The 16,640-nt window shown below is 43.0% G+C and overlaps 1 protein-coding gene across 1 annotated transcript in view; it reads right to left on the reverse strand.

Annotated features, from left to right (window-relative positions):
* Positions 1-16,640, reverse strand: part of cblb (Cbl proto-oncogene B, E3 ubiquitin protein ligase) — a 204,719-nt gene that overhangs the window by 131,787 nt on the left and 56,292 nt on the right. Inside the window, exon 4 of the mRNA XM_041894588.2 lies at positions 10,690-10,836. Coding sequence (XP_041750522.2) covers positions 10,690-10,836 — 147 coding nt within the window. The remainder of the gene's footprint in view (positions 1-10,689; positions 10,837-16,640) is intronic.

Consider the following 16,640-nt stretch of genomic DNA (forward strand, 5'->3'; position numbering starts at 1 on the left):
TATTTCAAGGCTTACCTTCAAACTCAGTGCCTCTGTTTGACATCATGGGAAAACCAAAAGAAAACAGCCAAGACCTCAGAAAAAATATTGTAGACCTCCACAAGTCTGGTTTATCCTTGGAACAATTTCCAAATGCCTGAAGGTACCACGTTCATCTGTACAAACAATAGTACGCAAGTATAAACACCATGGGACCACGCAGCCGTCATACCGCTCAGGAAGGAGACGCATTCTGTCTCCTGGAGATTAATGTACTTTGGTGCGAAAAGTGCAAATCAATCCAAGAACAACAGCAAAGGACCTTGTGAAGATGCTGGAGGAAACAGGTACAAAAGTATCTATATCCACAGTAAAACGAGTCCTATATCGACATAACCTGAAAGGCCGCTCAGCAAGGAAGAAGCCACTGGTCCAAAACCGCCATAAAAAAGACAGACTACGGTTTGCAACTGCACATGGGGACAAAGATTGTACTTTTTGGAGAAATGTCCTCTGTGCTTCCAACTTTGAGGAAGGCCCTTTCCTGTTTCAGCATGACAATGCCCCCGTGCACAAAGCGAGGTCCATACAGAAATGGTTTGTCAAGATCAGTGTGGAAGAACTTGACTTGCCTGCACAGAGCCCTAACCTCAACCCCATCGAACACCTTTTTGATGAATTGGAACGCCGACTGCGAGCCAGGCCTAATTGCCCAACATCAGTCCCCGACTTCACTAATGCTCTTGCGGCTGAATGGAAGCAAGTCCCTACAGCAATGTTCCAACATCTAGTGGAAAGCCTTCCCAGAAGAGTGGCGGCTGTTAAGGGGGGACCAACTCCATATTAATGCCCATGATTTTGGAATGAGATGTTTGACGAGCAGGTATCCACATACTTTTGGTCATGTAGTGTATTTTGGGTATAACGTGTATATTTATGTTGTATTATACAGGGTGCATCTGAAATAGAGACCTATGTCTCAATACATCTTCCCTGTTAAAATAAAGGTTAAAACATGTTTTTTGTGTGTTCTTTTTACCTGTCTTCTCCGTTCCACAAATACTGAATCTTTGGAGTCGATTCCTAGCAGAATCTAATCTTTACAGTCACAAATGGGAGTCGACACCGGGAGTCGACATGCAAGTAGTCGATTAATCAATTATTTTGGAGTCGACTCCACCAGTAAGTCATCGTCGTTAACAGTTGGAAAAAAGGCAAGCGACAGCAGCGAAGTCCGGTATGGCAATACTTTGAGAAGTTAAATGAGAAGGAAATGTAAACTTTGCGATGTGGAATTGAGGTACAGTAATTTACATTTGTGAGGCAAAATGACAGTACAGGGACAAAATGGAGTCGCAATTCAACGGCTCAGACACGAGACTCCAGACAATCACAGATTATAAAGGGAAAGCAAGCCACGACACCGACGCCTCCCGGAAAAGCTGAACACCTTCTTCGCCCGCTTTGAGGAAAACAACACGAGCCGCCGACTTGGGCCCCCGCCGCTCACGAGGACAGTGTGCTCCCAATCTCCGTGGCCGACGTGAGTAAGACATTCAAGTGTGATAACCCTCGCAAGGCTGCCGGCCCAGACGGCATCCCAAGCCGCGTCCTCAGAGCTTGTGCAGAACAGCTGGTGTTTACGGACATAATCAATCTCTCCCTATCCCATTCTGTTGTTCACACTTGCTTTAAGATGTCCACCATTGTTCCTGTACCCAAGAAAGTGAAGGTAACTGAACTACACTGAACAAAACTATAAACGCAACATGCAACACTTTCAAAGATTTTACTGAGTTACAGTTCATAGAAGGAAATCAGTCAATTGAAATAAATTCATTAGGCCCTAATCTATGGATTTGATACCTTAAAGATACCTGGTCACAGATACTTAAAAAAAAGGTAGGGGCGTGGATCAGAAAACCAGTCAGAAGCTGGTGTGACCACCATTTGCCTAACGCAGCGTAACACATCTCCTTCACATAGGACAATGCCTACCCCTACCTCGGATGCATCCACCTCCACTACAAACAGCAATGATGGATCAGGATGGGCCATTACCGGGGCTGAGGTGAACAGAGCCCTCAGGTTACTGAAATCCCTGTCAGCCTCAGCAGACCAGCGGAGCCGGGACAGCCCACCCTTCAACAGAGAGGTGATGGGAGCTGCGACCTTGCCAAAGCCCCGGATAAACCTCCAATAGTAATTGGCAAAGCCAATGAAGCGCTGTACCTCCTTCACCGTGGTTGGAGTCGGCCAATTACGCACGGCTGAAATGCGGTTTCCCTCTATCTCCACACCTGAGGTGGTGATGTGGTATCCGAGGAAGGAGACGGACTGTTGGAAGAACAGACACTTTCCTGCCTTGATATTTAAGTCATGCCCCAACAGACGGCCCAGCACTCTGCGAACCAGGGACACATGCTCAGCATGCGTAGCAGAATACACCAGAATGTCATCGATGTAGACCACCACACCGTGACCAAGCATGTCCCGAAACACCTCATTCACAAAGGACTGGAAGACTGATGGAGCATTCATCAACCCGTATGGCATCACCAGGTATTCATAATTCCCCATGGTTGTGCTAAATGCTGTCTTCCACTCGTCCCCTTCCCGGACACGCACCAGGTTGTACGCACTCCTGAGATCTAATTCCGTGAAGAAGAGGGGTAGAGGGTAATTATAGCGAATGGTAGTTTGATTAAGTGCACAGTAACCAATGCAAGGGCACAGACCTCCGTCTTTCTTCTTCACGAAAAAGAAACTTGAAGAGGCGGGTGAAGTGGAGGGACGTATGAACCCCTGGCGCATGGACTCGGAGACGTATGTCTCCATAGCCTCGGTTTCAGCCTGCGACAGGGGATATACATGACTCCTGGGAGGCACAGCGTCTAACCGGAGGTTTATCGTGCAATCCCCCGTCCGATGGGGTGGTAATTTGGTCACCTGCGTTTTGGAAAATGCGTGCGCCAAATCGAGGTATTCGGGGGGAATGTGCACGGTGGAGGTAGTGTCTGGACTTTCCACCGTGGTTGGAAACAGCTAGACACCTACCCTGACACTCTCGCGACCACCCCGTGAGAACCCTCTGCGGCCATGAAAAGGTGGGGTCGTGTAGTGCTAGCCAGGGAAGGCCCAACACAACAGGGAAATCATGGGACTCAATAATAAAAAAGGTGATTTGCTCCCTATGGGTCTCCTCTGTGTAATCATCGTGACTGGTGCTGTAACTTCCCTAACCCTAATGGTCGACTGTCAACTGCTTTGATGGGCAATGAAATGGACAGGGGAACCAATGTAATACCTAGACTATTAGCTAAAGACCTGTCCTGTAACGATCCCGGCAGTCTGAGTCGGGTCCTGTCTGGGGACTAGTTGTTATGTTCGTGATCTCCAGTTTCCCGAGGGTTCTGGAACGCTCCGGGGAGCTCTCTTGATTTCCGCACCTGCATCCCATCAGCAATCTGCACACCTGGTCCTGATCATCACCCTTCTTAGGCTCTGGCCTAACATCCATTCCCTGCCGGATCGTTAGCCATGAACAGTAGGTTTACCAGAGTATCAGTCTTAGAGCCTAGCGTTAGTTTAGTTGTTTTTGCACCTTGTTGGTTTGTTGCTTACTTACCCCCGTTTTGTTCCATCTGCAGTCACCCGTCCGGAACCTTCATCCAACCTCTGCCTGGTGGTCGGCGGCTGCCGACCCAGGATGGGATCAATCACTGCACCCCCAACAACTAATCAACGCCGCCCGCTCTGTTCCCTGGATTATTCAGCATCACTCTTGAACTTGTAAATAAACACTCACCTTCGTTTCAACTTACCTTGTCCTGGTCTGCTTCTGGGTTCTGGCTTAGCAACTCGTGACATGTCCATAAAGTTCCCAGCTGTGCCTGAATCGACCAGTGCCTTACACTGGGGAACTACAGTGTAATCAGGGAAGTTGACGTGGATGGTGAAATGCGCAGCAGAGGGCTCTGAACGAGTGTGGCTTTGCGCTACCTGGGGTGACGCGAGAGTGCCATGCCTGCCGCCTCCAGACCCAGAAGAACTCTGACGACAGCGTGCAGCAGAATGTCCTCTCTTGCCACAAGAGTAACACTGGAGCTGTCGTCCTCCGTTCACCCGGATCGCTGCACCACCCAGCTCCATCGGAACGTGATCCGGGTTGAAGGGGGGTGAAACGGGCAGGCCACTTCCAGGACGTCCTCTCGAAGCCAGCAGGTTGTCCAACCTGATGGCCATGTCCACCAGTTGGTTGAAGGTCAACGTGGCATCCCGGCAGGCTAGCTCCCTTCGGACATCCTCACGCAGGCTGCATCGGAAGTGGTCGATGAGGGCCCACTCGTTCCACCCAGACCCTGGATCCGGTCGCTCAGCTGGTTCCCGCAGGGTCGGGTCCTCTCTTCTCCAGGCGCTGGACGACCTGGAGAACCCGATCCATCGCTTCGCCCAAGCTGGCTCACAAGTTGGCATGCCCCCGGACCCGCTCAACAACTCCAGGCATATAGCGCTCCTGCTGACTCCATGCTGTTGGGTGTGTGATTCTTTAGCGGGTGATTTGGACGGAGTCAGGCGCAGGAGGGTAAATCACAGAATAAATGGTTTATTCAGCAAATACTGCGGTACACAGCAATGCGTAAAACTCTACAGTGCGGTATAACGGCGCACTGGAGAAAACAAAGCACACGGGTGAATATCCCGGTGATACAATACATAAGCTCCACCGAGCTATCGTCACCTCCACATGAAAACAATCACACACAAAGACATGGGGGGCAGAGGGAATACTTATACAAGGACTGATGAGGGGATATGAACCAGGTGTGTGTAAAAACAAGACAAAACAAATGGAATGATGAGATGAGGAGCGGCAGTGGCTAGAAGGCCGGTGACGACGAACGCCGAAGCCTGCCCGAACAAGGAGAGGAGGCAGCTTCGGAGGAAGTCATGACACATATCACCACCAACTTACCAGACACGCTAGATCCACTACAATTTGCATACTGCCCCAACAGATCCACGGACGACGCAATCGCCATTGCCCTTCACACTGCCCTTTCCTACCTGAAGAAGAGGAATACCTATGTGAGAATGCTGTTAAATCGACTACAGCTCAGCCTTCAACACCATAGTGCCCTCCAAGCTCATCACTAAGCTCAGGGCCCTGGATCTGAACCCCTCAATGTGCAACTGGGTCCTAGACTTCCTGACGGACCGACCCCAGGTGGTGAAGGTAGGCCACGCTGATCCTCAACACGGGGGCCCCACAGGGGTGCATGCTCAGCCCCCCCTTGTACTCCCTGTTCACCCATGATTGCTTGGCTATGCAAGTCTCCAAAGTTTGCTGACGACACAACAGTGGTAGGCCTTATTACCAACAACGATGAGACAGCCTACAGGGAAGAGTTGAGATCCCTGGTGGAGTCGTGCCAGGAAATCAACCTCTCCCTCAATGTCAACAAAAGGAAGGAGCTGATTGTGGACTACAGGAGACAGCAGAGAGAGCATACCCAGATCTACATCGACAGGGAGCTGGTCAAAAGCTTTATGTTCGGAGGGTAAAAAACTTCACATCACTGAGGACCTGAAATGGTCCCTCCACACCGACACTGTGGTGAAGACAGCTTGGCCCCTAAGACCCTCAAGAAAATAGAGAGCATTCTGTCGGGCTGTATCACCGCCCGCAACCGCAGGGCTCTCCAGAGGGTGGTGCGGTTAGCCCAACGCATCGCCGGGGACACACTGCCTGCCCTCCAGGACATCTACAGTACCCGGTGTCACAGGAAAGCCAAGAAGATCATCAAGGACCTCAGACACCCAAGCCACAGCCTGTTCACCCTGCTACCATCTAGCAGGCGGAGATAGTACAGGTTAGGTAGGCTTGGGAGGTATACCGTACATAACGTTAACCGGGATATTTGGAAATAGCCACGAGATGGTTTTTCAATACGGTCAATAGCGTTAAAACTATTTATTTGAAGTTTTTCTAAACATGTTAATATTTGTAGCTACTTTTTAAGTAAATACCTGCAGTCAACTTCTGCAATATGTTAGAAGATAAAGCAGATCGCGTTCTTCATTTCACCTGTCACATTATTTTACATTATGAAGCTTACCGTAGTTCCCCAGAACAGTTGAACCAATCACATGTTTGTTTGTAAATAGCACAACTGGAGAAAGCGGGAGCAGGTGAGTCCAGCTGTGTATTGACAGGGGTAGCATTTTATATTGAAAGTCAACAGAGGTTTGTTTCTTCAATAGATTGATCAGGGACGTGCAACTATAGTTTTCCTTCACAGAAAATACATTAGTGCAACACATTCGGCAGAAAATAGCTTGATTTTCATCAGATGACAACAGAATTGCAAGATATTTGGCTGGCAGCCACACAGGTAGGCTGAATGAGCTTACAATGAAAAAGCAAGGTATTTTTGCAAAGCCTATGCATGGCCATCATATTTCTGTTTATCATAGAAAGAATGTAGTCAGCTACATTTCCTAATGTTTTGCATAAAGTGAATCTAGCATTTTACCAGAGAAGAGTAGGCTGGCTACACCGAGAGAAGTACCGGATAAAAGTAGCTACATATCAGTCAGAGCACTGTCTGCTGATAGAAAGCCTGTTTGTGAATTCTCATCCGAGTAGAGAAGTGCAACTGAAGCACAAAATTAATCTGATGCCGAGCAGAAATTACAACAAGAGCATTTTAGATCTGCGTTTACAAAACGCAGCAAGATATTTCTCATGTTTTATATTTTTTTCATGCGTGAAAAACAAAGAATTCTGCATTAACGCGAACCCTAAGTTTAACTTGCTAGTTATCTAAGTAAGAGGCTGAATTAATGACAGGCATCATATTGTGTTGGCTTTCTGCCATGTTTGAGAAGTCAAAGCCCTTTGGATGAGTTATCTGTACAACTGCCACTGCTATCTTTTGATTTCCTTGCATTTTTTCTCCTCTCTGTTCTCGGCCCATCTGCTCCTCCTCCATCTTCTCCGAGCAGAGCAGGCAGGCCCGTTGCCCTTGCGACTCCAGACTCCACACAGACACAGTGTGTTTACATGCTGCTCCAGAGCCAGTACTGTTAATTTACACGTCTCTCGTTCACATTCACTTTTAAATGTCCAAACACACCAAAAATGACAATCGGTAGCTCCTACCTATATATGTATAACTTTATGAGCTGGAATGGCTGTCCTTGCAATTGTTTTCTTTTTTCGTTTGCGCTTGTTAGCATATGTAGCTAGCAGCCTCCATCAAAATTCGCTATGACTTGTGCTAATTTTGTTAGCATTCTCATAATAGAGGCCCAATGGGCTTCTTATGCGTTTTTTGGCACCCCCTTGTGTACTAAACTGGTAATACCGTAAATCCTGGGATGAGAGAAGGACGGTATGACGATATGAAAATGTGGATACCGCCCAAACCTAGTACAGTTGCATCAAAGCTGGAAAAGAGAATGAAAAACAGCTTCTATCTCCAGGCCATCAGACTGTTAATCAGTCATCACTACCTGGCCTCCGCACCTTAGACACTGCAAGATTATTCTGTTCAAATGTAATTTGATCTCTGAAAAATTTAACTAATTGATTACTCACTTCATATGTACATACTGTATTCTCGACATAGCTCGTCCTATATAACTACTGTTGTACATACCTTTTTCAAACTTTTATATTGTTCACACTGTCTATACACACCACGTATTTATATCCTGGAGTCTGACATTGCTCGTTCTGATATTGCTCGTTCTGATATTTCTTCTTCTTTTTTGGGGGAGATTATTTGTGTATTGTATTGTTAGATATTTACTGCACTACTGGAGCTAGAAACAAAAGCATTTCACTGCACCTGCTATAACATCTGATAATCTGTGCAACAAATAACCTCTGATTTGATTTGGAACCAGCACACTAAGCACATCATCACTACTAACAAAGACACTTCTTTGTAGGACATCACACACATCATTATTACTGACCATGTCCAAGACACTTTGATACACATTCTGGATTAATTGGCTAAACAAAAGCTAATCAAGCTAGAAAAGTGCATTTCCTGAAGAAAATGTAGTGTGCTTGCTAGCTTGATTTAAAGTATTTATGGTTTGAAACGTTTTTAAAATGTTAATGTTGTTTTAATGTTTGTAGCTGAAATGGTTAAAAAGTGGTAGCATTTAAAATGTCTACTACGACTGTGTTCTTATTTTTGGTATTGAAACCAGGAAGTTTTATACTAATTTATGATAATTACCACTGTTTATAGTTTATAAAGGTTTTAAAGAATAAGAAGTGAGGATAGCCTGAGCATGTTAAAGTTACTATTGGTGGGTTGTTTTATGCTAATTTATACTAATGTAAATACTTACAGTTGATCAAAATTAAGTTACACCCATGTTAATTTATGCAAGTGTTAAATGGTAATAGTTCAAAAATTATCAATAGTATCATAAATCTGTATAAAAGCAATCTAAATTGGGCCAATCTGAACATGTCAACGTTGGTTTGGTGTTAATAGCTTGAACGGTGTAGAACAGTGGCAAATTCAAATACTTCCCATTCAAGCCTATGGAGATTTTATGAACATTTTTAAATGGTTATAGTTAAAAACGAATAAATGTAATCAAAATTCTGAACGCAAGCAATCTAATTTGGGTCAGTTTGAACATCTCAACGTTGATTTGGTGAAAGAGGAGATGATTTCGTGTTAATAGCTTAAATCTTTTTAAGCTCTAGAGCGAGCTGAAGAAATAGAATAATAACTAGAAAAGTACATTTCCTGAAGAAACTGAGGTATGCTTGCTAGCTTGATTTAAAGCATATATGGTTGTGAAATAAGTTATAGTAGTGATAGTAACTAGGGACTGGTTATAGTTGAAAAAGTAAGAACGATTTGATTGATTGATTGGATAGGATAAGATAACATGAACATGTGAAAGTTGGTTTGGTATCTTTAGCTTGAACGGTTCAAGAGTTACTGTTGGCAAGTTATGTTATGCTAATGTAGTGAATTTACAGTAACAGTCAGAAGTTTGGACACACCTACTCATTCAAGGGTTTTTCTTTATTTTTACTATTTTCTACATTGTAGAATAATAGTGAAGACATCAAAACTTTGAAATAACACATGGAATCATGTAGTAACCAAAAAAGTGTTAAACAAATCAAAATATATTTTATATTTGAGATTCTTCAATTAGCCACCCTTTTCTTTGATGACAGCGTTGCACACTCTTGGCATTCTCTCAACCAGCTTCATGAGGTAGTCACCTGGAATGCATTTCAATTAACAGGTGTGCCTTCTTAAAAGTTAATTTGTGGAATGTATTTCCTTCTTAATGTGTTTGAGCCAATCAGTTGTGTTGTGACAAGGTAGGGGTGGTATACAGAAGATAGCCCTATTTGGTAAAAGACCAAGTCCATATTATGGCAAGAACAGCTCAAATAAGCAAAGAGAAATGACAGTCCATCATTACTTTTAGACATGAAGGTCAGTCAATACAGAACATTTCAATAACTTTGAAAGTTTCTTCAAGTGCAGTCGGAAAAACCATCAAGCACTATGATGAAACTGGCTCTCATGAGGACCGCCACAGGAAAGGAAGACCCAGAGTTACATCTGCTGCAGAGGATAAGTTCATTAGAGTTACCTGCCTCAGCAATCAGCAATTAACTGCACCTCAGATTGCAGCCCAAATAAATGCTTCAAGTAACAGACACATCTCAACATCAACTGTTCAGAGGAGACTGTGTGAATCAGGCCTTCAAGGTCGAATTGCTGCAAAGAAACCACCACTAAAGGACACCAATATGTCATACCAAAGAAGATATGCAGAAACTGCTTCGCCAATAGAAATCCCCATTCACGGTTGAGGCGATGTCATTGTGACATTAGCTAGCTAAGCTCATGCGCAGAAACACGTAATTGGGTCTAACTGTCGTCTCGAGCCAAACTGCGCAAATCAAAGGCACTCCATCGATATAAAGTTGTTTTTGACGAAAATGAAAACGTTGCCTTCAGCAAGCACATCTAATAAATATAGTTGCAAGCAGCAATGTCGGGGTTCAACCTGTGGGCGCACTGTGCCACCATCAGCAAAAATTGGACACATCGCCCTAGGATGAGCTACTTCTGTACTCCTTACCACGCTTGGCAAATATCAGAACTCAAAATCAACCAGATCATGCAATATGCTTTTGATGTATATTGGAAAAAAAAATTTATGATATTGACTACTTTACACGTATTCTTGTCCTGAACCGCTGGACCTAGTCTCCTTTTCACCTCATTTAACAACTGATTTACTTCACAAAAGGCTAATCTCAATAGGTAGTCCAGGTATGTCATGACACAGCACAAGTGGGGGGGGGGGGGGTGAGCCTTTCCTCTTTTGTTCTATATTGCTCCTCTATTGTTCCTCAAGCAAGGGGGGAGGCCGATGACATCACGGATTCCCATCAGACCAAATCTTTGAATGCCCTACTCCTTGAAGTTTGAAGTTAAAAAAACACAATTTTGCTCAAAGCATTTTTTTTTACCCTTTAGTATAAACAACCAATCCAATGGTACAACCAATGGTAAGATTTCAGTCACCAAATTGTTGCTATAGGTACACCACATTGATGATGGATGAGATTTTGATGTTTTATGTATTTGAACTGATAACTTGCAAACAACCACAAAATAATATAAGGATGAAACATACTTTTCTCCAAAAAATCTCCTCCAGAATTCGCCGGCGTCTGCTTTGGTGATGCGGAACGTGTCTCCCTGGAACTGGCCCCCGGGAAAGATGGCCTTGATCTCTGCCAGGATGTGGCTGAAGATGAGTGAGAGCTTGGTCAGGTTCCGCCTGTCAGTAGAGACAGAGAGATGAGTAACCCTGTAAAATATTAACATGAATAACCTTGTCTGAGACTTGAACCCTGGTCGGTCACACTTACATGGTAAAATTATGATTACATAATAATGACCAAACAATCAATTTTGTGGTAGCCTACTACTAGGTAGTAACTCATTGCATTTAATTCTTAATACCAGAAAGTAAATACCAGAAAGTACCCATTGTTTCTACACAATATCTCAGAAAATACCAGCTGAAACAGGACTGTAACACAATGTATTCAATTTAACTGACTAATGATGGATATATGACAAGATGTCTCCTCAGTTGGACAAAATCTACATTTTCAGACCTCAAAAGTGGTGTAGTGCCAGGATGAGTCAACGTCCCACACCATCAGTTGTGTATATCCACCTACAGTATCCTGTATGCCTCAACCTAAAATGATTGGAAAAGATAGGTCCTGAATAAAATGTGTAAATTATCTTTCCCAATCATTGAGGTTGAGACATTGAACTACACAATATTGGAACCATGGAACCACACAACCAATGGCATAGGACCTAGAGTTTTTAGCTCTGAAATCATAGTTTAATTTTGGATCAACTATCACTTTAACAATCAGTATTGGCAAACCATGACATAAACTCGGCACTACCACTCTCCACACCCCTCTGTGAGCTAAGAGCAGTGACAAACTTCTTTCAAATGTTAATATGCCTCAATCCGCACAAGTTTAAGCGGTGCATGGCTAATCCGCTGCCTAAAGGGCATGCCGGAACAGGGTAAATACGCAGAGCCGTGCACCGTAATGGATGACAGTGTCTAACAGCATCTGCCTTTGCAACAGCATGCCGTGGAGCCTATGTGAAACTGAAAAACAACAAGTCTCCTAGTCCAGTCTAGGACTTCAGATGAGGTACTTACATGGCCCAAGTGAGAGTAGAACATCAGCAATGTGGGAAAACACACAGATCATTACAGTGTCATAGAAGGTTACTACCCTACCCGCAGTGCTCTTGTGGGCCACATCCAACAACATGCTCCTGAATGGGAAAAAGTCTGTGAAAATTCAGATATGTTTTTCTAGAGACCATTCATAACCTGCACCACTAATTCTAAGAGGACAGGAAGTACCAGTGGTAACAACAACCAAGTATCTTGGTTTTCATCTAGACTCTAACCTCAGTGGTGACACACATGTGGAGCAGTCAGTGAGGAAGTCCTCAAAACGCCTGCACTTTTTGACTGTTCTTGCCAGAAATGGCCTTCCCACTGCAGATCTTGTCACAGTATACACTACACTGGTCAGGCCTTGTCTGGAATACGGGGGGTGCTGTTAATTGGATTCAGTAAAAAGCAGCAGGCCCAACTAGACAGGGTGCAGAGGAGGGCCTTGAGGATCATCTCCAGAGGTGGAGCAGTCCAACCACAGCTCCCATCACTGGCGAGAGCAGGCTACTACAGTGCACCTGGTGAAGGACATGCACACTCTTGACCATCCACTGAATGACCTGCTCCCTCCAAAAAGAGGTAACTGCACCACCAGGCTCCTGAGAAACAGCCAACGAACTGTCATGTATAACTGCCCGTACGAACCACCTGCAAAACGCCACTCTACCCACTGCTGTCAGACTGTATAATAACTCAAGCTCTTAAGTGGTTTTCCCCAAAATTCTATTTTTTACAATCACATTTTAATATTTCAATTTCCATCATGAAAAATGTCCTGTAAGTGTTCTGTATTTTATTTATGTCATGTATTATGTGTTATGTATTTTAAATTAATGTTTTGCAATTATTAGTAATGTAAATTCTGCATTTCTTCAGTTTTGTCTGTGAGCAAGAATAAATAAACTCAAACTCAAACCAACTCAAAAGTAAGAATGTAGGGAGGAAACTACCTCTTACCATGTACATAGGTGGAACCTGACCAACTTCTCAGTGAGGGATTAGAGAGTGGGAAGGTAAACACAGCAACACTGTGAAAAACGCCTCAAATGACACTCAATTAGGCAGGGGGACTTTGTCCAATGTGGGTGTAAGCGGGACAGAAAAAGAGGAGAGAGGGAAAGGGACAAATGTTGTGAAGTACACTGCCAACATATCCACCTAAATATTATATCTAAAGAATATACTCTCACCTCCGAGGTCTGCAATATACAAGGCAAGCTTGTTGAGCAAAGCAGAGTCATGAAGATTGTAGACCAGTGTTTCCCCGACCATTGTACATGTACATGTACATGAGTGAAAGAATAATACAGTTGGTTAGCACAGTAATATCTAGCAATATTCCAGGGAAACAGCCAGAATTGTCCATACAATATTCGTGTCCTTGCACTCATACTAATAGTTAGACTAGTCATGACTGGAATGTGAATGTCCTCCTGCAAATGGGACCATTATGGCAGGGACACCTTGTCACGAGTCAAGACAAAAACAGAGGAAAGAACACACCTGGGTCGTTCCACGAATAGAGTGCATTTTATATGCTTGTGACATAATGTGTGTACATTTTGATAAAACACTCAATTTAAATTGGTTCACATACATTTTCTCGGAAAATCCCAATTTTGGCATGTTTGTCCGACTTCTATTAAGATTTTAACACATTACAGATTAAATAAATTATGATGAAGTGCAAGGTGATGAGCTTGATGCTCCTTTCCAATAAATATCGGGGGTATTATTCTGGTTACATGATCATTGATGATTGGCTGCCATTTGACAAACAAAAATAATCTCATCCTTTTGTCCATAATAATCTCCCATAATAATCTCATCATGTAGTCTATACCCGCACTGTATTTGCGAGCTGTTGGCTAGAGCGCACGTGCCAAAGCCAGAGTGGGCGCACTCGCTACATAATGCAAAACAAATTTGTGAAAAAAACATTAGTAGAGTTGCAAAACGATGGAAACACATTGAACATGGGAATTTAACAGCAAAAGGTGTTTTTTTCTGAAAAGAAACATTGAACATCAAATAGTCAATAGTTAAATCATAGTGTAAAAGCATGCTGATCTGGTTCTTCTTTTTTGGCCATTTTCTGGTGTTTTGTGGTGGAAAACTGAGTGCGTTGAGCATAAAACATCAACGCTGTCACCCATAGATGGATAGGCTACAAATGTTTTAACAAGTTAAATTTTTTTTGTTAAGCTTGCATTCATTTGCCCCTCCTTGTTTGTCACAACATGATTTAATTTCCCCTGTCACAAGGCGAGTTAGAGCTGATTTAGACTGTCAAACCCTGTTACGGTCTTTGTCACTCTAATTGTCACTTTTATAGTCATTTTTCTTAATGTAACCTCTGGAGATGGAAAAACATGTTTGTTATGTAAATTGAAGGTTACAATTATTTTTGTCAAAATTACATTACCCAAAAGGCACTGTTTGTGAATGACACATCTGCATTTGAGGGAAACAATTAGGGAAGAAAGTATATAGTCAAAAATAATGTGGCCTAGGTTTTGAACACACATTTGATTATCCATCTGCAATATCAGTGGGTTAAAAATAAATAAAATAAGTAATCAAAAGGACAATAGACAACAACATGGCAAAACTGCACACACATTTTTGTCTTCTGTTCCAAAACATTTTAAAATATGATTTGTTGCGTGCCGTAATGACCATGACCCTGCTTGCAGGGTACATGGAGCACAGATGGCAAACAGAGCAGAGACCATGACCTCCTCCTACTCTAATACCACATATCTATAACACAAATTTCATGTGTACATGTGCGTATAGTGCGTATGTTATTGTGTGTTTGTATGCATGTGTCTATGTTTGTGTTGCTTCACAGTCCCCGCTGTTCCATAAGGTGTATTTTTATCTGTTTTTTAAATCTAATTTTACTGCTGTCATGAGTTACTTGATGTGGAATAGAGTTCCATGCAGCCATGGCTCTATGTAGTACCGTGCGCCTCCCATAGTCTGTTCTTGACTTGGGGACTGTGAAGAGACCTCTGGTGGCATCTCTTGTGGGGTATGCTGGATAATGACCCTAAGCATACTGATAAAGCAAAACTTGAGTGGTTTAAGGGGAAACGTCTTGGCCTAGTCAAAGCCCAGACCTCAATCCAATTGAGAATCTGTGGTATTACTTAAAGATTGCTGTACACCAGTGGAACCCATCCAAGGAGCTGGAGCAGTTTTGCCTTGAAGAATGGGCAAAAATCCCAGTGGCTAGATGTGCCAAGCTTATAGAGACATACCCCAAGATACTTGCAGCTGTAATTGCTGCAAAAGGTAGCTCTACAAAGTATTGACTTTGGGGGGTTGACTAGTTATGCACACTCAGGTTTTCTGTTTTTTTTGTCTTATTTCTTGTTTGTTTCACAATAAAAATAATTGGCATCTTCAAAGTGGTAGGCATATTGTGTAAATCAAATGATAGAAACCCCCCAAAAATCAATTTAAATTCCAGGTTGTATGGCAGCAAAATAGGAAAAAACGCCAAGGGGGGTGAATACTTTCGCAAGCCACTGTATGGCTACTATATTGTGATCACTACATCCGATGGATTTGGATACTGCTTTCAAACACATTTCTGCAGCATTAGTAAAGATATGATCAATGCATGTTGATGATTTAATTACTGTACTGTTAGTAACTGCCCTGGTAGGTTGATTGATAACCTGAACCAGGTTGCAGGCACTAGTTACAGTTTGAAGCTTTCTCCTGAGTGGGCAGCCTGATGAAAGCCAGTCAATATTTAAATCACCCAGAAAGTATATCTCTCTATTGATATCACATACACTACCGTTCAAAAGTTTGGGGTCACTTAGAAATGTCCTTGTTTTCGAAAGAAAAGCAATTTTTTTGCACATTAAAATAACATCAAATTGAATAGAAATACAGTGTAGACATTGTTAATGTTGTAAATGGCTATTGTAGCTGGAAACGGCTGATTTTTAATGGAATATCTACATAGGCGTACAGAGGCCCATTATCAGCAACCATCAGTCCTGTATTCCAATGGCATGCTGTGTTTGCTAATCCAAGTTTATCATTTTAAAAGGCTAGTTGATCATTAGAAACCCCTTTTGCAATTATGTTAGCACAGCTGAAAACTGTTGTGCTGATTAAAGAAGCAATAAAACTGGCCTTCTTGAGACTAGTTGAGTATCTGAAGCATCAGCAATTGTGGGTTCAATTACAGGCTCAAAATGGCCAGAAACAAATAACCTTTTTCTGAAACTCATCAGTCTATTATTTTTCAGAGAAATGAAGGCTATTCCATTTCAGAAATTGCCAAGAAACTGAAGATCTCTTACAACGCTGTGTACTAATCCCTTCACAGAACAGCGCAAACTGGCTATAACCAGAATAGAAAGAGGAGTGGGAGGCCCCGGTGCACAACTGAGCAAGAGGACAAATACATTAGTGTCTAGAAAAAAGGTGCTTCACAGGTCCTCAACTGGCAGCTTCATTAAATAGCACCCGCAAAACACCAGTCTCAACGTCAACAGTAAAGAGGCGACTCCGGGATGCTGACCTTCTAGGCAGAGTTGCAAAGAAAAAGCCATATCTCAGACTGCCTGAGATATGGCCTTTTCTTTGCAAATAACTGCCGGTCTCACGGTAATTGACCGTTAAGTGACATAAACACGTTTAGCATCTCCTGGCTTCCACGCATAGCCTACAAGCCACTGATGCAGACCTTTGAAACATCTACATTTTAAAAAGTCTAATAAGTCCATTTAATATAGCCTACACCATCACAATAAATCCATTATTTATTTTAGACAGGTCGAAAGAAACATGATATGAAGAAAATCTAGTCTATTTTAGAAGAACAGGATAGC

The sequence above is a fragment of the Coregonus clupeaformis genome, chromosome 13 (genome assembly GCF_020615455.1).
Source record: "Coregonus clupeaformis isolate EN_2021a chromosome 13, ASM2061545v1, whole genome shotgun sequence".
Taxonomy (NCBI): domain Eukaryota; kingdom Metazoa; phylum Chordata; class Actinopteri; order Salmoniformes; family Salmonidae; genus Coregonus; species Coregonus clupeaformis.